General features: G+C 38.7%; 1 protein-coding gene across 3 annotated transcripts; it reads left to right on the top strand.

Moving 5' to 3' along the window:
- Nucleotides 1-1,493: 1,493 nt before the first annotated feature.
- Nucleotides 1,494-24,785, top strand: tlk1a (tousled-like kinase 1a). Of its 3 annotated transcripts, XM_053234381.1 has the most exons (24): nt 1,494-1,647; nt 1,824-1,962; nt 3,070-3,119; nt 11,884-12,002; nt 12,419-12,490; nt 15,588-15,626; nt 16,721-16,796; nt 16,936-16,979; nt 17,311-17,406; nt 17,514-17,600; nt 17,728-17,820; nt 17,954-18,064; nt 18,291-18,427; nt 18,658-18,846; nt 18,970-19,036; nt 19,212-19,309; nt 19,722-19,803; nt 19,930-20,021; nt 20,519-20,608; nt 21,271-21,440; nt 21,539-21,674; nt 21,789-21,900; nt 22,078-22,185; nt 23,715-24,785. In XM_053234381.1, the coding sequence occupies exons 4-24, from the start codon at nt 11,889-11,891 to the stop codon at nt 23,865-23,867; spliced, it is 2,166 nt and encodes a 721-aa protein (XP_053090356.1). In that variant the 5' UTR covers nt 1,494-1,647; nt 1,824-1,962; nt 3,070-3,119; nt 11,884-11,888; the 3' UTR covers nt 23,868-24,785. The 3 variants fall into 3 exon arrangements, with proteins under 3 accessions (XP_053090356.1, XP_026768583.1, XP_053090355.1); XM_026912782.3 differs by lacking the exon at nt 3,070-3,119; XM_053234380.1 differs by lacking the exon at nt 3,070-3,119 and having other exon boundaries at nt 1,510-1,647; nt 1,821-1,962.

Here is a 24,785-nt window from a genome sequence, read left to right as displayed (position 1 = left end):
ATCACCAAAATTCTCTAGGTTATGTTAAACTCTGTTACTGTGTAACATTTACTGAGTGTCTAAGACAGTGGCTACCGTTATTAGAACTGAGTCCATCTTTTATCTCCTGTGAACAACTAACTTTTGATCTCTCATTCACATTCAAATCTATGTAATAATTAAATGACATGCATTATGAACAGGATTAATCATTTTAGAACAGTACTTCTCAACGGATCTCTTCAATACTGTTCAGTATTATGGATGCCGGATTAAATTCAAAGTTTTAGTAATTTCAAATTAGGGATACACTGATTTTGCTTGTTGGCACAGCAGGTAGTGTTTCTGCCTCACAGCTCCAGGATCTGTGTTCAATCCTGAACTCTAGTTACTGTCTGTGCCAGGTTTCATGTTGTCTCTGTGTCTCTGTGGGTTCTCCAGGTTCCTCCCATCTTGCAAAAACATGACACTGGCCCTGTGACAGACACCTCCAATCCAGGGTTTATTCCTGCTTTGTGCCCAGTGGTGGGATAGACTCTGTATCCACTGTGACCAAGATAATGCGGTTACAGAATACAAATGAATGATCCCAAATTTGACATTTTCACTATGACTAAGCTTGTGTATTGGCTGATACCTGTTACCGATCCAATGCTAAAATCCTCACAGTAAGCGAACAACTCTTTCAAATGTCTGTTGTGTTTTATGCGAAACCTCAGAAGCACAATGGCAGAGTTCTTTAAGACACTATAGTAAACAATAAAGTTGTGTCTCATGTTAGTGTCTGTGATTTGTCAAGGTAATATATTTTCACAGCATAAAATGCATCATTGGCTCAGTTTGGAGAAAAAAAAGAGAAAAAGTAAAATGTGATCCCATACATGCTCAGAAAAAAAAATGTAAAATGTACCTTTTCTTGTCACTGGGGTGATGCCCTCAAGGGTGCATCTTTTGTTCCTTTAATACGTATATTTGCCTGGAAATGTGGATACAAATGTGGATTTTAAGGTACAAAAATGAACTGTGGTTACTTTTTTGAGTCTAGCTTTTCAGCGCTTTCACCTTTCTTTCTATAAATATGCTTGAGGGCATCACCTCAATGACCAGAAATGATACAATTTAGTACCTTTTCTTTTGAGATCCAATGTTTTGCAGTAGTATTGACCCCAATACAGAAACCTGGTAACTCTGTGAATAATACTATATAGGAGTGTCATAGTGTCAACAAAATCATTTTAACCTTTTACTGTATTATACTGCACCTCAGATTATTGTTCATTACTTAAGAAAACATTTGGAGTATCTATTATTTATTTAAATAATGCATTGCCTTGGTTTATTGTAACCTTCCCATTACACTGATTTGATAGTCAAGAATATCAAGCATGCAAAGAGCAAATATTTAACACTGGGAGTTATTGAAACAATAGCATGTTTTGCATATATTATTTATGGGGCGTGATGTAAGAGATGTTTATAGTGTTACGTAGATGGTCAGCCTTTTTTTTTTTTTTTTTCCATCAGTGGTGTGTGTGAGTGTGAGTGTGTGTGTATAGGATATGCACATGAACATCGCCATAGTGTCTCACCGCTGCACACGGGTGACTAGTGACGCTTGTGATTTTCACCTCATTCTCTCCACCAGACGCAGTGCAGAGCCGCGTGAAGGTTTGTGTCCGAATTTTTCAAAATCCAAAAAATAAACAACAACAAAAAAATTGCAATATATATCGATACATGCATTAGGAATTTTTTTAACTCATAGCTGCCCCGGAGTATTCTGTGAGAAAGATTCGTGATTGTTGTCGACCATTTTTTGTTTGCTTTGTCGTTCCCAAAAGTAGCTTTGATGAGTGTCCAAAGTAAGTGGAAGTGCTGGAAGTTTGGAGGAGGGGACGCCATCTTGGTCCCGGCTCTCCACGTCCCCAACACCACGGCTGCTTTCTCAGCAACACGGCGCGACTCTGCTTGAGGCCAAGCAAGGTATCGTGCACATATTTCATTCTTTAATGTCTGGTCTTTAGTTTTGAGGTGGTGCTTTGTTTGTGCGTGCTTTCTGCGTTTTTAAAATCCCGTCCTGAATCGAGTTGTGCCGAGGCCATGGTCGGTCGGTTGGTCGGTCGGTCGGCGCTCGCTAGGCTTATCAACGCTGGCTAGCCTGTTAGCATGCTAGTGTGCTACTGTAGTACAGTGCGGAGCTATAAGGTGTCTCTGCTTGGTGTGAAGTAAAAACCATCAACCAACTAGCTCTCGGTATGAGCACGGTTTAGTTGTCAGTCTTCTTAGTTAGCCGGATTTTTGCACTTGGACTAAAATGGAGCCCAGAAGAGAAGATTTTCGGTGTAGTTTCGGCGCTTTTGGAACAAGTGCGAGTTAATAACAGTGAGATATTGCAGATAGTTTGTTCAGCCTGAATGTGCTAGCAAAGATGTCTGGTTATAAAAAAGGTCAGCTCTTTTGACATCATGGAGGACCTGAGCTTGTTTGGTGGAGACTTTTCCTCCTACGTCTCCTGTGTAACTTTTACTTCGCGCTTAATCGACTTTAATGAAATGATAATTCTCTGTGGTTACCGGCTCATATCCTCGTTTGCCCTTTTCTGTTTTTTTTTTTTTTTTTTTCCCTCTTCTCTTCCCTGGAGTCTGGATGATTGCTTTTTTTTTTTTTTTTTTTTTTATAAAATGTATGCATGTTCCCTAGACATACACTTCAGCTCATGGAGTCATGCAGGGTGTTGCTTTGCACAAACAATTGCACACAACCCCCTGATACACTGCTCCTGCCAAGTGGCGTTGATGATCCTGATGAGCACTGCACTCGTCTGGGTGTCACTTTAATCACACTTGTTGTTTGCTAGTCAGGACTGACTCATTTTCAACTTCTGCCATTTTGACCTGAGCTTGTGAGCCTTTCAATAGGATCAATTGCTTTGCACAAGTGTTTGCCGTAAATGGCCTTTAACACGACTGCAATGATGTGACCACTGTAATACCAGCCAGTCATTATCCTGTCTTAAATAATGACCAGTATTTTACTCTGTAACTTCTCTGAAGACCTGAAATGGACTTGATTCTTCTTTTTTTTTTGCAGGAGCTGAGTTGGTTCCAATCTACAGGGATGTTAGTGAAGTTCTTGCATCTGTAAGGAGTTCATCTCCTACTTTTTCCTAGTGCTCGTTGTTCGACAAACCTGTTGGCTGGTTGACAAAACAAATCTGATAATATTATTTAACAATAACTGTTACAGGGTGATTAATCTTGTTGCGTTTTTCACAGGCATGTAGAAATAGGCTAAGTTATCAGCTGGTCTGTTTCACAGAACTGACCTTTAATTTGTTGCGAAATAGTGAGCAAAGACACAAGAGGCTGGTATTTTTAATTTTAAAAGTCTGAGTGTGCCATAAACAGGTGGACACCCTGCTCTGCTGAAGTGCATAGAGAGCTAAAATGACATCCACTGCATTCTAAGGGTTCAACCGCTTCCCTGTGCAGGGGCTTCAAATTGTTGCCTGTGAGTGTGTGTGTGTGTGTGTGCGCACTGAAAACCTATGCAGAATGTCAAGGAAATGATGCCTCCTAACCAGATGGGGGTGGGGGGAATTACTATTCCTGTACTCCACTCTTCACCTACTGTGGGTTGCACTTTTTTCCCCTTCACTGTTATTTAGGAAAGCAATACATTGCAAATGATCAAGCCTTATTGACCTTACCAAGCCGCATCTTTTTTTTATTAGTATTTTATTATATATTTTGTCCCAATAACTTTCTCCTAATCACGGATTGTTTTGATAGGCGATTGAATAATTTATCACTCTTGAAGCATGTTGTCTGTGCTGCATTGTTCCACTGTGAGCAGACTCGCCACCTCCTCTGCTATTTCTGCCGTTAACTCCTGATACCAACTCTGTGTGCCATCTTCAACCTGTTTGTCCTCCAGCCTGATAACACGGCTGATCTTTGCACTGCCATTTTGTGTCAGGCTCCGTGTGTTTGGGGCGTCCATGTTGGCTCCTCACACTCCAGAGAGTGTGTGGGCTAAGGGTGGATTAAAGGAGCGCTGCCAGCCACACAATGTAGTGGCAGTTAGAGCAGAGCAGAGTTATGGAGATGCGTCTGAGCTCAGCGGCCCAGCCATTTCCATCGCTCATAACAAGCAGATAAATAATTCATTTAATCGGGTTAAGGCCTGACTTCTGTTAAAATGTTTTTTTTTCCCCTTTTGTAAATCAATTTATATCAAAGCAAGAAAAATTTTGCTGTTACTTTACAGTGATTCTGCCACCTGATTTATAACTTAATTAATCCATCATTAAATTCACTATTAGTGTAAAGTTCACTACAGATGCTAATTTCACAACTAATTTCAATACAGTCAATAAATTTTCTACTTAAGCTTTGCACTTACGCATAGTCCCAAATGTCACGCGTATTTAGAAATCCATGATTTGTATTTAATGCCAATACATTTATTAGCATAAATTAATGTTCTGTCCTCCTGTTTGCAGCCAAGACAGTGATTCAAAAACTCATCAAAATGCTCTTCAAATTTATCACTTGCATGTTTAATAGATTTTTGTCTTGCTTTTAAATATTAAAATCTTAATCCTGTTATACATGCTATTTAAATAGGCACTGTACATGAGGCATTTACACAGTTACACCATGTAAGTTGAACAAGTAGAGACTAGAACAAATAAAAGTTATTGTAGCATATGGCAGAGACGCTCGTATAAAAGTGCCAGTTTGCTTCCATTTCGTCATGTATGTGATATATGTAGGAACTGTAACTGACATTGTTTGAATGGGAAACCTAGTTCTGCCAGACTACTGTCAGTTGAACAGCATTTTAGTCAATGGTACAGCTTCTGAAATGTTCAGAAGTTAGCAGGTGGCTCTGACAGCAGGATTATTGAGAAACTCAGACTCAGTAACCTTAAAACCATTGTAAACCTTATTGTTGTATTTTAGTTATTTACTGTATATTGTGAAATGTGCCAAAAAATCCACAACTTGAAAGCACAGTAAGAGTGTAGACATGAACGAATAGTCTGTTGATAAGATATATGCCCGTCATCACAGCAGAAAGGAACTGCGCTGGGCAAAGTACTGATATTTTAAATAGGGCAAAGTCTTTATTTTTCTAAATCTGCAAACCAACTTGCCAAAGTGTTGTCAGCTCGCAGGATCCTGTGACTTGGTTGTGCTACGTTGTGGCTAAAGTGGCTACAGCCTGCAGCTGATCTGATGAGAATAAATTAATTAAAGATTAATGAAACGAAAAATGATCAAAAACATACCACGTTCTATAGTTATCTGCAGTTAGCTCAGTTTTATTTGTGAGAAAATTAAGAAATCCTGGACATGAAAGAAGACTTTTTCCTTGTAAACAAATAAATAAATATATATATAACAGATCTTCCTGCTGAAAACAAGTGAGCTAATAAGCTAATGGTAAAACAAGTCACTGTTAGGGTGGTCAAAGTAAACCAAACCATTTTCAATACTATTCAGATGTTCACAGTAGTTTGATCTCAAGCTGTAAATTTTACGTAGGCTAATTTTGGTGTACAGAGCAGAGATGAGTGCTAAACTTGCAAACACCTTAACTTTATGAACTGATGCTGTCTCTGTCCGCCCCTGAACCTTCAGGAGTGCTATTTTTGGTTTAATATTGCAGTTGGGTATCTATGGCTGTAATTAACATTTTTGTGCATGGTGTGGGGGGGAATATGTTGGTGATATTAATGTTCAGACAGCAAGCCTTGCCTTCCGATTGCCGATTGGTCAGAGCTATGTAATGTGTGTAATACTTTTTTATTAGTTAGCTTGTATTCGTAAAACAAATAAGTAAATAAATACATTTTCGTTTATTTATTTTTGGAACAGGTATCAAGAATCGTGACCAAGCACATAGATAAAACTATTATTTTGTGGTCATGTCTAGGCTTTTTTCTTTTTTCAAAGGATGTTAGGTTATTGGCAATATTGCTTATCCTGGCCCTACAGTTCAGTTCTGAAATTGCATTTCTGTGTCCTGTCGCTTTAGTTGATGAATCTTCTGCTTGAAGGTTGTTGCTGGTTAAGTACTGCATGCATCTGACAGAAGAATATTGAGAATATCATATACCAATACAGTGCTTTATGGACCTGAACTCAGTCTGTGCTGTTTGAACTTGTGTATAATGGTCCATTGTGCTCTTTAGATGCTTCCAAATAAGACATCATTGGAAAACATGTCAAGTGGTTATTGTGTGTTTTCAAAATGAAGCCTTGCGTCATTTGGCAGAATGTTATTTACTGGACTACATCATGTGTGTTACATGACATTTCTCAGGTTACCCTGCGCTCTGGTCTGAAATATCCTCTGGCTGCTTCTCAAGCAATTCTGCATGCTATAAGCTATAGCTCACTTTATCAGTAGTACACAGAAATAAAACACATAGAGACATGTTGTGGTTGTACACAGACATAGCTCTGAGTCAACAACCATAAACTTTTTTTAATTATATAATTATTTAGATTAGCTAGATTTGTGTCAAATTGTGTTCCTCTGACATGACTACATCATTCTTCACTTAGGATCAGGAACAGTTGTTTACTGAACGCTGTAGTGATGTTAACATGTGGAGAGGTGTACTAGTTAAGTCAGTATCTAAGTGTCGTTTAGAGGCAACGTTAATTAGCACTGTATCTTCATCTATGCCTTAAGAATTGCAACCAGTACAGTATACAGGATCAGCTGTCATACCACCCACTACTATATCTATTACCATTACGGTACATGGACATCTCAAACAGCATAGAGTGGGGTATACACAGAGCAGCACATCTATTTTGCCCTCTTTCTCCACAAAAGAGCCATGCTGGCATCCATCTTGGCCGTCTTAGTTCTTTCTCTACTACCTGATCCTGTGTGTCTCAGGGGTATTCATTCTCTCTGTGTCTCTCTCTCTTTCTCTCTCTCTCTCTTTCTCTCTCTCTCTCTCTCTCTCACCCCTTTTGCATTCTCTGTCCCTTGTCTTCCCCGACTTTCCCATTCTGAACGCAGAGAGAGCTAGCCTGTTTTTGTGTGTATGTGGGGCTAATAGCGTTTCTGTTCCGGCTGTGTGTGTCTGTGAGACAGGACTGCGCATTAAGCTGCTGAATGTACAGAGCTTAAATGCTTTATGGGAACAATCTACAGTAGAGCCAAATGAAGTTAAAGACTAAAGAGGGCTTAATGAAGCTGCCAGCTAAGTAATACACGAGCAAAGAGGAGTGTTTGTAATTATATTCTCTCCTGTCTGCACACACTCACACCACAACTTTAACTGTGTGAGTTCTTTCTCTTGCTTTGCTGGCTGGTCTCTTTTTTCCTCAGCCTGTCTATCTCAGAAACACCCCCAACTCTCCAGAACTCGGTCAGCACTCAGCCTGGTTTTTAAAAGAGAAAATTGCAACTTTATAAATTTGGCCAATTTTGAGTGCATAGGCCTCACTTTGCATTCATTAAAAAAGTAATAGAATAAAATTCCTTTTTGATTTATGAAGAACTGAGTTTAAAGATGTTTTCACATATAGTCCCTTTAAAATGAACCGTAACATGGACCTGCAAGGGATCTAGGTGAAAATGACCGCAGTGCTTTTGATGTTCAAAATGGGACTCGGTTGATTTTTCGCATTTTTCAGTTGATGAACCCTCAGACCCAGCTCAGTGGAACACTGGATTATGGATAATCTGTTTCAAAATTGTTACTTTACATTGCTGGTGTCCACTTTTATCCGCAAAAGGCTGGTAGAGCTGCACGTTTTCATTTCAACCAAGCAGCAGCCACACGTTTATACTCCTTGGAAAGAAAACCTGCAGCCACACCGGCCCTTTTGAGGGTAGGATTGGATACCCCGCTTTACATGATGCTATCATTTGGCCGTGGATGAAAAATAGAGAGATGAAAACCAGAATTGGAAGTGAAAAACTTCAAGCTTCTAGAAAAAAGGAAAGCAATTAGTATATTCAGTTAATAAATTGTGTTGGAATACAAGCCCTACAAGTCCCTGTGAATGAGCTGTTACAACAATTGTATACAACAATAATGTATTAGAATGCGTGCATGAATATAAAGCTGTGATTTGTATTGCAGCCTGCGCTATTGTCACAGCCAAGCTCTTAGAGAAAATTAATCAGCACCTCATGACCAGTCAGATTCGAGAATACAACAGAACCATGACATGAAGTCATTTACATTAGTGTAACTTTCACATATGTGGAACCAGCTGATCATATTTTAATTGTAATCATGGGTTTCGGCATTGTCAATTTAATAAATGTTCTCTGATAGTGTTGGGCTAATTGGCTAAAATTAGATAGGTGTTTATTGGCTGGTGCATTAAATCACAAGCTTCATAGTTATGTTACACTTGTCTGTTTTATTACTCAGGATGGGTTAGCATAGTAATTTATTCATTTATGCAATTACAGTTTTTTTTTAGATTTAGCAGTTAAGATATTCTATTAACATTACAATAGCGTAGTCTTATTCTGATTCAAAGATTTATTCTTGTTAAGAAATATAGGCTTAAAATGTACAATGTGATGGAAAAGCCTTTTATTATACACCTCTGTCTGGAACATTCTAGCGTTTCATTGTCCTTCAGTAAAGTTTGTGTCTCGTTGATTCTTTACAATATTAAGTCTTCAGATCTATCATTATCTGTCTCTGAGTGGTGAGAGTGGTTTGTTTTTAGTAGCCTACTGCTTCTGGGATCTAAAGCCAGGAGAGTCGAGGGGGACACGTCCCTGTGGAGAGCAGCTCTACTGAGGATACACTAGTAGTTGACTCTCTTTTGTTCCTTGGTAGTCTGGTTGAGGTAAGGACAGAAGGAAATGTGTTTTTGTCTTCTTTCTGGTTAGTTAAGGCTAGCCACAGACTGGGATAATGATGGACTTCATGTGTCCTAAAGAACATGAGAGGTTGTGACCATTTTTCATTTATAGTGCCTGATGCACAGTTGGTGTGAAGTGCTCTAGTGACAGCAGAAGGAAATAACAGGACATGACCTTCAGCAGTCAAAGGGATGGTAATAAATATTAGCTTTATTGATGTACATGACTGTCTGATTTGAGTTGCATTTAGTGCTGCCTAGCATTCATTTGTTTTGACCCTGCTTGTGGTTCGTGTGTGTGGTGAGATCTGTGCGTTTTGTCATGGCACTGGTCCTATGTAATCTTGCACTAACCTGCTGCAATTGCTGTAGAGCTGTGATGGCGGCTCATTAGAGAGATACAATGGCAGCAGAGCAGACCCTGAGGAGAGCACCAGCACTCTGTAGCCTGGAGGATCCTCACAGCTATAGCCAGGCCTCTACGCCTCAGGGGCTGATGAAGCCCACAGTTTCAGTGGGACTGAGAGGGAGAAATGTGAATATTGAAAGAGGGGAACAATCCTACAAAGCAAGAGAGGCAGAAAGTGTGTGCAGTGTTATTTCTGTTCAAATGTCATTTCTAATGTGCTTGTGTTTCAGCTTGTTGTGCAGTGCCAGTGCAGGAAGCCTCTATTGCACCATGCTACAAGTCTGCTTCCAATATACATATTTTTAGACTCTCCAGCAATCTCAGTTGGCCTCACGAACCTCAGCCTCATGACAGTCCTAAGTTGTTTTAGGTTAGGTTTTGTATTGCCAATTACACAGTGTAACACAATGTCTTTGCCTCAGTGGTTCACCACATCCTTGAATCTCACTATTTACAATGTTGGTGCCATTTTCCCTGTCCCCAGTGTCGAGTAATATAAATGGGCTCTTATGGGTGTATGTGCATATATTAGTGTGTGTGTATCCGTAGTAAAGATATGCCATGTGACGAGTACAGCTGCGTTTTGGCAGTGTTATGCTTGAGTAATGCACACTGTGATCTCTTGGGGCCAGCTCCTCTGTTGTTACGGGCTTGGTGCAGTCAAGCAGTCCCTGTGCTCCTAGCCCTTGTGAGGTGTCTGTATATACACCGTGCCCTCCAGAATTATTGGCACCCTTCATAAACATGTGCCCAAAAAAATCTTATTCAATAAACTTCATTTTTAAAATAATAGTATTTTCTCTCTTAAAAAAAAAAAAAAAAAAAAAAAAAAAAAAAAGCATCAAAATGATTGACACCGCCAAGAAATATTTTAAATAAACGCAAACATATTCTTTCTTGAAAAACTTTTTTTTTTATTTTCTGTCAGTCAACAATCAGTCTGCTGTTGCCTTTAACCATGTCTTGTTTCCCTATGGTGTACATATGAGGTGGCATGTGTAATACTTTGTCATCCATTAACATGGGAAAAACCAAAGAACGTTCAACACAAAAGAGACAGATGGTTGTTGACCTGCACAAATGAGGTAATGGATATGAAAATGCATATGCACTTAAAAAGTTTGACATGTCTGGAACAGTCTGGGGAAACGTGAAGGACGGAGAAAAAGAGCCTCAAGATGAGTTGTGGAATTGCACAGCCTAGTTGATTTTTGTGGGTTTCAAGTTCGCAACTGTTAACTGCCACTTTTATAACATCATGCTGTTTATAAGCATTACAGGAAAGAAGTAGTAAGCCCTTCTTGAGAGCATCTCTCAAAATGCAGCATTGTAGTAGTGCCATTGGAACTACAGTTCGTGTCTTAATGCCAGATGAGATAGATATCGTATGGATATTGTGCCTTATGGTCAGATGAGGCCAAAGTTAAACATTTTGGTCAGTGTTAAGTATGGAGGGGATCATAGATGTGTTGGTGGTGGTTTTTGGCTGGTGATTTTGGGGCTCTTGTGAAGCTTGAAGGCATCATTAATTCTGCTAAATACCAGGATATTTCAGCCCCAAACCTGGTCATTTCTGCCATGAGTTTCAAACCTGTCCATAGATAGTGCTTTCAGAGAGATATTGAGCCAAACATACTAATAAAAATCATCACTGAAATAGTTAAAGAAACAGAAAATCTGTGTTTTGCATACACCAGTTCAGTCTGCACATTTGAAGCGTTGTGAAAACCTGTGGTCTGAATTGAAGCGTGACATCCACATGCGCAAACCTAAAAATATAAAAGTGTTCTGCGTGGAGGAGTGGACCAAGATCCCTCTACAAGTGACTCCAACCTATTTAGACTTTACAGGAAGATACTCGGTGCTGTTATTTTCTCCAGGGCATGTGTACCAAAATATTAATTGTAAGGGTGCAGATAATTCTGAAACTTGTGTTTTTGACTAAAAAATTCACCATGTGAGCTTAAATTGCACATACATTTTGAATTTGATGAAAACATTTTTAAATAAAAGTAAATAATGTCCCTGTATGTTTGAGCTCAGTGTGTAACTTATTGCATGTGCTGTTCTTTTTTTTTTTTATAGATATTTTTTCTATTTATGCATAAAAATTCTTTTATGTATCCAGTTGGTGCGTGGGTGTGTAAGTAACCTAGGCGATTTGCAAACAGGAGGGGATTGAGTTCTTTCACTATCTGTATTCATATAGGTATCCTCTATATACTTTTTTTTTTTTTTTTTTTTAAATATACATTTGACAAAACTGTTAATATGTCTACATGTGTAACAATGAACCATTTTAGTGTAGCAGTGTAGGAAAATTGGCCTGTACAAGAGACTGCTTCCAGCATGTATATTTTTAGACTTGCTGGCAAAAAATGCCAACTAGCACATTTCAGGAAATCCAGGAAGTCAGCTTCCTTGTGGTAGATAGTTAGCCACCCATGACAGCACACCTGATGTTCTTACTGATGCTATAAATGAAGGTTTTATATTTTATTTAATACATTGACCGTAGTGTCTTTGTACCAGAGATGAAAAATTGGTCATCTTTTAATGTCCAGTTGTTTGAAGCATGTGTTTTATGTGTTATCGACACATGAGTGAAGTTTATTGTTGCATGTGTTTTCTCAGGGGCTATGGATGAGCTGCAAAGTCTGGATCCGCGCCGGCAGGAGCTCCTGGAGGCACGTTTTATGGGCGGCATCAGCGGCAGCACAGGCAGTACTGGCAGCACCAGTGGAGGAACCAAGGTGAGTGGCAGCATGACCTACAATCCAAGCTTTCTTTTTCTCTGTTTATATAAGCTGAAGCAAAATGGCAGCAACTCCACCTACACTGCTGTCACCTCTGTTGTCTCCAAGTGGAATAATTCTGAAAGTGAATAGTGAAAAGAGGGGGGAAAAGTCTCCAGCTGTTAAAGGATTTATATGGCCTTTTAGGAGGTTATTTGATCCAGTGAAAGCTTCCTCATTTTGTGACATCCCTGCTCTCTGTCATTAGACTCGATCTGCCTACCTCATGCTGTTCTGCAGGGGTGTCATTAATTTGTAATCAACACCTGCTGTATTTAGGCAAGGTGTTAAGTCTGTCTCAGTCTCAGCCAGTTTACTGGTTAGTGTCAGTACGTGCAAATCTATGTATGAATTATGCCATCTTCATGTTTCAGGCCTTAACAAACAACGAATGTTCGAATCATAGCTTTGGCAGTCTGGGATCTTCCAGCGATAAGGAGTCAGAGGTATGTTCTGTTATTTCTGACCAACATTCACATTTTACCACTTAAACATGTTTTAAATCTGTGCAACAGACAGTTACAGTTTCAAGACTTTATATCAAACTCCCAACTTCTTCAGTTTGCGAGTGATGGACAGTAAATGTACATGGTGATTGTTGTTTCTGCAGGTTGTTGTGGATAAGAATGGACCTGTATATTTCAAATTCAGTTTGTGCCTGGGCGACATCTGAATGGAAATGCACATCTTTCCCTAAAAAAAAAATTAAAAAAATAATTTTTATTCCATAATGATGACAAAAAATGTGCATTCATTCATCTCATGCCTTATTTACCATCACAGAAAGATGATCTCTCAAAGCAGTAAAGAACCCCCCACCTCTCATCTTCATGATGTTTCTGAAGCATTGTTAGCTCACATGTACCAGATACTTTTTTTTTTTTTTTTTTTTTTTTAAAACCAACATTCATTTTAAGCAGCATTTCAGTCCACAATAGCTTTGTGAGATGCGCGTAAATTGCGAGCTCATGCTCCCACTTTATTTACATCAAGAACTTTAAATAAAGTCATAATATATAATGTCATAATTGTGCATCCTGTAGCTTCATAGTGAAGTATTTATATGATGATATGCAAATATAAGGTTTATTATATCTGTGTTACATTTTTAAGTGAACTGTGTGGTAAATACAGCTGTCCCAATGAGAACTGTCCCTAAGCCTCAGGCTTCATGGACACTGCTGGACATTGGAGTGCTAGTTTCCTTTATAAGAATTGTGTGAGATATCGTGCTGTGTGGTGATGTGGATAGAATGTGTGCGATGTGGATTGGAAGGACAGATCGTCACAGGGAGTTTTTTCCTTGTCACAGTTGCCTCTGGCTTGCTCTTTAGGGATAAATATATAAATTTAAAATTTATACCCTGAATTCATATATTTCTGTAAAGCTGCTTTGTGACGATGTCCATTGTTAAAAGTGCTATACAGATAAAATTGATTTGAATCGAGTTTCTATACACATATGCAACACGTATGCTGTAAATTCTAGGTAATACTGCTTCAGCATGAAAATGTTGGGTAGGTGTGTACTATAGGTTGATTATATTTGTAAAGGTTGTGCAGGTTGTGTTTGGTCTCTACACTTTGAGTTTGACACCTGTGATTTAAGGTTGTAAATGGTTTTAGCTGATCTAGCTGCTGTTGCATCTCTGTTTACCATGTAAACCTGGGCAGTGGTAAGCACCCGATTTCCAACATACCCAGACAGACATTAAGAACATTGTCTGCAGCCCTCCCCCTCCTGCCCCCTGCCTAGCACACCTGCTTGTGCCATAAATCACACAGAGACAGAGAGAGAGGACTGGAGAGAAAGCGATGGGTAGAGAGGTAGAGAGATAGTGCTGGAGTGAGAGATGGCTAAGGTGGTAATTGGTAATGCAGGAGGGAGCAGAGGGGGTGTGCATGTATGGAGCAAAGAGGAAAAGCGAAGGAAAAAAGGAAGCCAGGAACCAAAAGGGTGAAGGGGATTAAATATAGAGAGGGCCAGAAAGCTCAAGGCGACGTGCATAAAGCCACTGTCTAGTCCTGTGGTGGCTTGAGCTGCTGATTGTGCACAGATGCCAGGCACACAGATGCCCCCATACGTCAGCATGCTCTCTAATGATGCAGCAGATACACTCTCAATCACCACACACACCTGTCACAAACACTCCCACAGACACAGAGCAACCATCAGTGCTAATGCTGTGCCTAATAATGCTGCACAAAGATGTGAATACACAAATACAGAACTTCAAATGCTGCAGTTAAAACACAAAAATACACAAATCTGCTGCGTAGTGCAGCTAACAAAATAAATATTGCAGTCTACATCAAACTTGGCAGAGTAGGCAGAAACCTCAAACCAAAATCTGTCATGTTGTGCTTCCGTCTCTGTTGTTTCCTAAGCATGAATGTGCACAAATCTAAACACTTTCATGGCACAGAATGTCTGTGACTAGCATCATTTTAGTATATACTCTTCAGATCACTTCGAAGCACTTTTATTTCATACAGGCAAACTCCTTCTATTCCTTATGCTTTTACACGGGATTACATCATGTTGCTCACTTGGATTAGATGAATAGTCACATGTTACAGTTTTAAATAGTATGTTAATAGTATGTTTATTATTTTTTATTGTGTATTAATTTTTATTAACGTTTTAACGTTAATAACGTTATTAACATTATCATGCAGCTTTTTTTCCGCAATCACATGTATTCTGCTGTTCATTATTCTATCTTATTGATGAGCAGTAAGAATGTGATCACATTTCAGCGTATCTCTTTAGAGGAAAAGGTTAACGATGTACAAAATGGGTAATAAGCCATACAGAATTAAATTATGACCCAACCACAAAAAAGCTATTGGTGTCAGCATTTTGCTAATTAAAATAACTTGCATGTATATACAGAAACCTAGATAAGTGGTACCCTCTTTGTATAGGATGCAATGTACACTTTTATTTTATACCATTACAATTATACATCATGATATAAAATTACAATATATTTTCATAATTGTGGTATTAACATTATGCTGGTAATGTTTTTCCAATAGATTTTTTTTTTTAATTTTTAAATGTTTACATGTAGCATACATGTATAATTTCATAATTTTTTTAATGTAAATTATCTGTCGTGCATTTTATTAGAAACTACTTAGCAGTAAGTTCTTTATTCTATTTTTATTTCCATGAGATGTCTTTTTTATTTTATTTTTTATTTTTATTTTTTTTTTATTATTATTAGTAATAAATACTGTTTTCATGGCTCTGAGCTGGTGCCCACTGTGACCCAAAAATGCCAGCAGGGAGTGTGTGGTGCATCGATAACCAGCCCGCCTTGCTCATTAAGACCGCTGTGACATTCAGTCACTGTCACTGAAGGCTAATTATAAACAGAAGCTTTGGTCATGTAGTTTGTTACAATGAACCTGTTTTTCTTTAACATCTTACTTTACTTTTTTTTTTTCCTTGTCTCTCTCTCTCTGTCTGACTCTATTTTTCTCTCGCTTTCTCTTACCTGCTTGTCCCTTTCCCCCCTCCTTGTTTCTCTCTAGGGTTCTGACGTAAAAAGAGGCAGTTCTCCTGCATACTCAGTAAGTCAGTCTCTTTTTTGTGTGTGTGTATTTGGTGTGTTTTCTCTTTCTCTGTCTTATGACTGTATTGCAGGACTACATTGTTCAGTCTTAGCTAGATAGCACCCCAGTATACGATATTTTTATTTTCAGATCAGTAGTCTGTTATATAGCCCTAAATAGATTAGAGATTAATCGGTATGTACATATTCATAAACCGCAGCAGCACTCAAGTCTAAATGCAAAGGAACAAAGTGGCACCTAATGTCAAAGAAATGCATTTTTTTGGGAGAAGGCTACAAATATTTTCCAGGCTGAGGCAGCAAGTGAGCTCCTTGGTGATCAGAATGCAAAGATGTACTGGCAGCTAGCCACTCTTTGTCTCTGCTGAGTAGGATTTCTGCATCCGTCTCAGTTCTCCTGTTTGCAGCAGGGTGTAACAATTCTTCAGTTCATATCAACATGTATAGTGGTGTGAATGCAACATATGATTCAGTGCAGTGTTAAAAAATTTGCCTTGATTAAGATGCTCATGTTAACCTGAGTGTTTGGACATGGTTCAGTTATCAAATATGGCAAATCATTGTATTCAGTATTCATAAGAAATTGAATATGGTGTCCTCAGCGTGTCATAACTTTGTCAGAGCAGTGGTTCACAGAGACAAGCTAGTTAACTAGTATTTAAGTAATGTTGGCTGTTACAAGGAGTTCTTTTGATTACAACATTATAAAGCTATTTTGAAATGTACAAAAATTAAGGATGTTGTATTTTTATTTCCTAAAATGGATACAGTGTTTTTCTCCTTAAACACATCTAAATATATGTATCCGTAAAGTAGATCATTATCATCTGTGAGACTTACAGGTTACATCTGGATTTCAAAGGTGAAACAGGCTGTATTTGTGTACTGAAAGAAACATAGTGCTTCTTTTCCTTTTCCTTTCACGTAAGGAAATAAGCTGGCCAGTTTCAGTTATACATACCAGAAACTCTATTTCCATCTGTTTGTGGTACGATATGTATATGTGTGTGTATATGTGTGTGTGTGTGTTTTGATGTGGTAGTGGACCTATCCATATGTGCATCAACTCCTTTATTTTTATTTGTCCTGCAGACCCCTGAAAAGAAACACTCTGAGTCATCCAGAGGAAGAAAAAGGAAAGCTGAGATTCAGTCAGAGAGTAGCCAAGGTAAAGGTTTCTTGATTTTTTTTTTTCCTTGCTGGCCTTTCTTTCTTTCTTTCTTTCTTTTCCAAGGTATGAGTATTCTTTTGCATATTTATAGTTTCACTGATTTCCTCACCATGTTTTTTTTCCCCCCTTTTCTTAGGGAAATCTATCGTTCGGGGAGCCAAAATTAGTGACTATTTTGATGTAAGTCTTGCATTCATCACTCGCTGATTGGAACTGAATGATGTGACATTATGTGAATACGACAATATGAAATTGAAATGAAAATGGGTGGATATGTCTGTCACTCTTTTAACTGGAACTGATTAAAAAGAAATCGGCTCAAGTTGTCTGTCATTTTTAGTCATTTTTTTCCTTTTGAGGAAAATGATGTGATGTGGTGCAGACAACACCCATCATAGAAACACTCGCCATAAAAAGCCTGTCCTGGAACAGGGTGATGTTGAAATTAACAGAGGTCACTCCCTCCCTTTCCTGCCTCTCTCTTTCCTTCACTCGCTGTGACTTGCTCTAGATACACGGTGGTAATGGGTCCAGTCCTGTTCGAGGGCTGCCACCAGTTATTCGCTCTCCCCAGAACTCACATTCCCACTCTGCACCAGGATCTAGTGTACGTTTTTACACACACATACACACGCGCGCACACACACACACACACAATTTCTGCTTGTGCCTCTTTAACACTGTTATTCCATTTCCGGTTCCGGTGTGATTTAGGTCAGGCAAAACAGTTCATCACCCACCAGTCTGACTTTTGGGGACCACATGATGCACCCTAAACAGTTAGCAGTAAAGAGTGTTCAGGTTGGACTAAAAACTGCTATTTGTTTGACATGATTTTAGGTTTTATTTTCTTCAGTGGGTTGTAAAGTAACTGAGCTTATTTGCACCATTTTGTTTTGTGTGTGTTTTGGGTTTTCCAATCTCTCAGACTGAGCTAACCATGTTGAAGCTGGCTGCTCTGGAGAGCAATAAGAACCTAGACCTGGAGAAAAAGGAGGGCAGGATAGACGACTTGTTACGGGTGAGTATAGGACAAAGAGGGCAGACACTGCTGTGGTGTTTTGCCCATCTTTGCAGAAATTCTGAGTTTTAAGTTGATTTTTTTTCTCCCCTGTCTTTTTTGAAAGTATTTCTTCTTCTTCCCCTTACATCAGGCAAACTGTGATCTCAGGAGACAAATAGATGAACAACAGAAACTACTTGAAAAGTACAAGGAACGCTTAAACAAATGCATCAGCATGAGCAAGAAACTCCTCATTGAAAAGGTCAGACGCGACATTTTCCTACATTAGAATGAATGCAGGTTCTAAAATCTGACTCAGTCGAATTTTAAACCTGAGCATTTAAAGGGCTTCTATTGGAAATTTGCATACATGTAAATTCCACACATTGCAAGACTTAACTGCTGACTCATTTGGTTTCATACTGTTTGGTTTCTCTGCCCTAGTATGTGTTCACTGTGATGATACGTGCTCTGTGTGTGATGTTCAGAGCACGCAGGAGAAGCAGGCATGTAGGGAGAAGAGCATGCAGGACCGTCTGCGTTTGGGACACTTCACCACTGTAAGACACGGGGCCTCATTTACTGAGCAGTGGACAGATGGCTACGCCTTCCAGAACCTCGTCAAGTAAGGGCCTCCCCCAAAATCTGTTTCCCCAGTTAATGTTTTTAAGGCGTGTACAAGTAGACATTGCAACACATCAGAACAAGATTTTATTGATGCTCCTACTATGTTCTAACTGTATATAAATGTTTACTTGCATAGTAGGTTATTTGATAAAATTTGTATTTTCATCTGAATACACTCTACTCTGTTTGAGTCTCTGTGTTATTTATATACTTGTATGTGTTCTGCAGACAGCAGGAGTCTATAAACCAACAGAGGGAGGACATAGAGAGACAAAGGAAGTTGTTAGCCAAGAGGAAGCCTCCTTCAGCCAGTAACTCCCAAAGCCCCAGCGCCAACTCTGAGCAAAAACAGCGCAAAACCAAGGCTGTTAATGGGGCCGAGACTGACCCCTTCCTTAAACCCAGCTTACCTCAGCTGTGAGTGGATTTCTGCTGCAGTACAGCATTTGCCTAAGACCCACAGAAACACATTTATTGCAGTGTATTTTCTTTGATCTTTTAAACAATCTAGCATGTTTCACTATCCCTGTGTGTGTACAGATTAACTATAGCCGAGTATCACGAGCAGGAGGAGATCTTCAAGCTACGTCTTGGCCATCTCAAAAAGGTCAATAGCTATATTAATTTCTTCTTTAAGAGAAGATTTCTCTGACTTGACATTAATATGCAGTGTCAGTTTATTCATCTGAATTAAGTTTAAAGGATTATGAGCTATTTCTCCTTGTGCTGAGCTCACAGTGTGTCTGAGTGATTGAATGATGGTGTCTGTGAATGTTCTTTAGGAGGAGGCAGAGATCCAAGCTGAGTTGGAGCGCTTGGAGAGAGTGCGGAATCTTCACATCCGAGAGCTGAAGAGAATAAACAACGAGGACAGCTCTCAGTGAGTACTGTAACCATGGTGTCACTGTACTGCTTCCCATAGCGCTGTCATTATTTATGCTTCTCAGGGTACTGCCTGACTTTTTTTGATGCACCTTTTTTTGCTGAAACTTTTATTGAAGAAAAATTGCAGAATTTATGCTTATGATACCAGCGAGGCGTTCAGTCTCCACTAAGTTAATGTCTGAACCTGGAGTACCTAGAAGTGCAGCTTTAGCATTATAACTATAGGTGCTATATGTGAGGGAGCTCTTTGCTCAAGATAAGCTATTCACACATAACTGGAATAGGCTAAATTCCACAAAATCAGTACATCTCTCAGTAAAACTCCTCATTTATTTTATAGCCTATAAGGACATCTGCATGTCCTTGAAAAAAATGTGATGAATGCAATCCTTCCTTTGCATCATCAGGTTCAAAGACCATCCGACTCTGAATGAACGCTATTTGTTATTGCATCTGCTTGGAAGAGGGGGCTTCAGTGAAGTGTACAAGGTATTTTGCACCTGCAGACTTATCAACATGACCTAGATAAATCTGAGTGTTTTATATATATTTATATATAGCTGGTGTCAGATTTTAAAGCAAGTTTCATTTGCAGTATTCTGTGGTGTTTTTTAGGCTTTTGACCTTATTGAACAACGTTATGCAGCTGTGAAAATCCATCAACTCAACAAAAACTGGAGAGAGGAGAAGAAGGAGAACTATCACAAGTAATGCTTAAATGACCCCATTCTTCTTGTTATGCCATCTTAAAGTGAGAGTACCAGCAGGGAGTGGTTTACAGAAGTGTGTTCAGGCAGCCTGCCATTAATTGTGCCATAATTATAATAAAAGATGAAAGTAAAGCATTCAGTAATACAGTAATAGTGACAGACATATTGTAATTATGATTTTCATTTGGCATTGTTCACTGGAGCCATAATTGCTTTAAAAAATGACATAGGCTGGTGGAATTGGTAGATGAGAGGTCAAATATCTGTCTGCTCATGATTCAGGCACTGGGATGGGTGCTAAGGTATTTCAGTCTGATTGGTATTCTGTTCTGTGCTGTAAATGTCTGGAAATCAAGTCACTTTCACCTGAGGCTGACTGCCTGCCTAGGGCTGAACCCCTGTTGCCCATGGTAACCTCTCTCACCCTCTCTGTCTTCCACATTCTCTCTCTCTCTCTTTCTCTGCCACCCCCCCTCCTTCCCTCCCATATGTAGACACGCCTGTAGAGAGTACAGAATACACAAGCAGCTGGATCATCCACGAATAGTGAAACTTTATGACTATTTCTCACTGGACACAGACACGTGAGTATCACTGAGGCAGCGAGACTGTGTCATATTGGTGAAATGGTGCAGTCACATGCCAGTCTGTATTGTTGTAGAGGTGCTTAGGTTTAGGAGACATGATCAGGGAGGCATTTTCTAATAATGTAGCACAAATTCCTGAGATAGTTCGGATTCTTAAAAGTATTTAATGAGTTGTAAGCTAACCTAACTAGCCTGATTTTTTGCTAGTCTACAAAACTAGCTACCTGACTACACCTTTTTAAAACATCATTTCTTATTAAAAGCATTAGTATTTTTTGGCTTCAAAAACATTTAATCGTTTTCCACTGCCCAAACAGACAATGCCTAATCTTGAACCATTGTATACTTTTTATCACATAAGGGCTGTAACATTAGGTACTTGGCTGCATTACTAATATTAATGCTATCAAAATGCCCTTTGAGCCATTCCCCACATAATAAAGAGCTAAAAGCAGTGAAACATTTCTCTTAACTTGTGCATAATCCCGGCATATGATGATATTTCTGTGATGTTTATAGAGGCTCAGGGGTTTCATTTGTTGTCTCAGGTTCATTTATTGCAGAAAGCCTTGCTTTAGGTTTTGTCGCATACTGCAAAGACAAAGGTATTATTATTATTATTGGTATTATGGTTATTCATTGTTTTTATTCCTTTCTAGGTTTTGTACAGTCCTGGAATACTGTGAAGGCAATGATTTGGACTTCTACTTGAAACAGCACAAGCTTATGTCTGAAAAAGAAGCTCGTTCAATTGTTATGCAGATTGTTAATGCACTACGATATCTGAATGAGATCAAACCACCTATAATACACTATGACCTTAAACCAGGTATCAGACATGCACACAGACCCACTGTCTTACAAAACAGTAAACAAACTGAGTCTGTTACATTAATCTTTATAACATGTATATCCTTATATTTTAAGGGAATATACTGCTAGTAGATGGAACTGCATGTGGAGAGATAAAAATCACAGACTTTGGTTTGTCTAAAATAATGGACGATGACAACTATGGAGTGGATGGGATGGACCTCACATCACAAGGGGCTGGCACTTACTGGTAGGAGATCCAAAGTAACCTGCCACAGCTTGTTATAGTAGTCTTAGACTTGTATAATAATTTTGTATGATGTATATAGTGGTTTTAGAGCTTTTTTATTGTTTTATCTTTAAGGTACTTGCCCCCCGAGTGTTTTGTTGTGGGTAAGGAACCTCCAAAGATCTCCAACAAGGTGGATGTGTGGTCTGTGGGAGTTATCTTTTTCCAGTGTCTCTATGGAAGGAAGGTAAGGCGACTGCTTGAACTGGCTGTAAGTGAATGTGAATGTTTCTATTGAAATGTCGCTGTTTATAAAATTATTTTAATATTAAAATAAATCGGTCAAACCTTTCCACTGTCATCCTGAATGGCTTACTTGCCAAGTTATAAGAATAGTAATAGTACAATGATTTCTGTATTTCAGCCTTTTGGTCATAACCAGTCCCAGCAGGATATCCTGCAGGAGAACACTATTCTCAAAGCCACCGAGGTGCAGTTCCCAGTCAAACCTGTGGCCAGCAACGAGGCCAAGGTCAGTGAGTGTTATCCTGGTACAGTGTACAACATGGAGGTGTCTCAAAAAGTCTAAACTGCAGTTGAGCTAGGCTGCACTAGTCGACCACTGCATCATTGGTGACTGTTTCGTTTTGACTGTATTTTCAAATGATACAGAAATGCAGTCTTCCTTAAAATGTTTTTAAAGATGCAACTGATGCATCCTTTCTGGCCCTCATTAACCCACAGTTGTCCTTTGAAGAAATTGACAGAAAAGCAAAGGCACAAGTACATCAGAGTTTGGGTTAAATGTCATTTATATTAAAATACAAGTTGCTAATTATTACAATTAGTTCAAGACCAATCCATATACAGTTGGGGTCATAAGTTTACATACACCTTGCAGAATCTGCAAAATGTTAATAATTAAAAAAAAAAAGAGAGAGAGATCATAAAAATTGCATTTTGTTTATTTGTTTTTTGTTTTTTAGGATGATCAGTGTAAATTGTTGTTATTTTGTCTTCTGGGAAACAAATATTTTATGTAGCTTCTGAAGGGCAGTACTAAATAAAAAAAATAAGATCTTTTATTTGCTTTAAGCAAATAATTTACACTGATCATACTGTTCGAAAGTTTACATTCCCCTGGCTCTTAATGTATCGTGTTGCCTTCTTGACCATCAGGGAATGTCTGCACCTTTCATAATAGTTGTGTATGAGTCCCTCAGAGTTGTTCTCAGTGTGAAAAGATTTCAAAATCATATAGCTACTGTTGGAAAAGGGTCAAATATGCAGAAGATGCTGGAAAAGCAAAGAATGTGCAGGACCTGAAGAACAGAGGACAGTTTAACTGCTCAGGACAAACAGCTATCACAAAACATAAAACAGTCGTTGATCATGCAGGCAACAACACATTATTGAGAATCAAGCGTATGTAAACTTTTGAACTGGTTCATTTTTGTGTAAACTCAGTTATTATTTTGTCTTGTGGACTATATTTAAACGTCTGTTATGTGAAATAACTTATTCTGGGCAGTACTAAATAAAAAACAATTATTATAATCTTTTTTTAAAAATTTTATTTTATTTTTAATTATTGACATTTCGCAGATTCTGCAAGGCGTATGTAAACTTATGACGCCAACTGTGTTGTATTAAGAGCAAAAAAAAAAAAAGAACCTTTTCTTTTCTAAGCAGCTAATTAGCATGTTAAGTGGAACTTTAGAGTAATAACAGCCGGTCCAGTAGTTAATTGTGGATTCAAATAAATATACACAGCAACTGGAGAGGTGCAGCTTTTCTGCTGACATTTTCACTTCACTTGATAGGAGTCATCTGTCTAGGTTGCAGCCTAGTTTTTGGCATGCAGCTAATGTGTAATGTATAATTTTCACTTGGAGTCATGTTACAAGGATGCCCTCTAGTGTTATGGACATAGAATTGGCTGATTTGAGGTCTCTTGGAGGATTACTGCTATTTTAAACTGCTGTTTGCAGCTGTTGCATGTGCAGTTGAATAACAGAGTTGATTAACAAGTGTTCTTATATGCATATTTTTGGTTGGCAGGCATTTATCCGACGCTGTCTTGCATATAGGAAGGAGGACCGGTTTGATGTGCAGCAGCTGGGCAGCGATTCGTATCTGCAGCCTCACATGAGACGCTCCAGTTCCTCTGGGAACCTGGCCTCAAGTCCGGCTCCTTCAAGTGTCATCTACTGACAAACTGCACTGACTCACTGACTGAACATTGTGCTGGCCCATCTCTGCTCTCCCTGCTGCAGGAACCGGACAGGAGCCAAGCAGGCAGGGGACAAGCATGTCCTCAGATTGTGGATGCTGGAGATCGACAGTTGAATCTGGTGTTTGGATTTGGGCAGTTTGACCAATGGAAGTGGGATAGGAAAAGATCAAACTTTCATTCAGAAAGAGAGTGTTGTGTAAATGTTATTGAAGCATAATGGCCTTTTAAAAATTCTATAAAGCACTGCTCCATCTAAGTAACTTGAAATGTGATATTTCTTTTTTTTGTGGCAGTTGCTTTGAAGGAATAGATGAAGACCTGACACCTACCATAAATAAATGAATGCAGTCTCTGCCAGGTAAAATGATTGCAATGATGAAGTGATTTTTCTGGCAGGTATTTGCTACAGGGGCTTACATGCATACAGGAAGTCTCTAAGGTTTTCAGTATAAACTTGGCAGAGATATTTTGGATTTGGGGGAGTGTTAGCTGTTTTCTGTACAATTAGCAACGAGAATGTAATTAGCATATGTTGTGACATAGTGTCACAATAGGGCCAAGCAGAATACTAATTTTGAATGCACAAAATAACCAAATGTAGAGAAATGAAAATGTACAGAATCCTTATGCAGGATAAAAAAAAAATAAAGATCCCTTCTAGAAAATTAATGTATATTTGCTGTACAGGACCATACTTGCAGATATTAAATTTCAACAGATTAATTCTGTACAAACTTTTTTTTGCCGTTTTTCTTGTAAATCTGGTTTCCTGAAGTGTTTGCTGCTTTTATGTTGCTTTTTAAAAATGGCTGTATTGAACTACTTTGGGTACGAAGTGTACAGTTCTGTTGAAATTTAAAATGGTAATAAATGCCAGGTAATTATTTGTTGCCTCA

This window comes from Pangasianodon hypophthalmus, chromosome 5 (assembly GCF_027358585.1).
Source record: "Pangasianodon hypophthalmus isolate fPanHyp1 chromosome 5, fPanHyp1.pri, whole genome shotgun sequence".
Taxonomy (NCBI): Eukaryota; Metazoa; Chordata; class Actinopteri; order Siluriformes; family Pangasiidae; genus Pangasianodon; species Pangasianodon hypophthalmus.
This window is presented reverse-complemented; position numbering and strand designations above follow the sequence as displayed.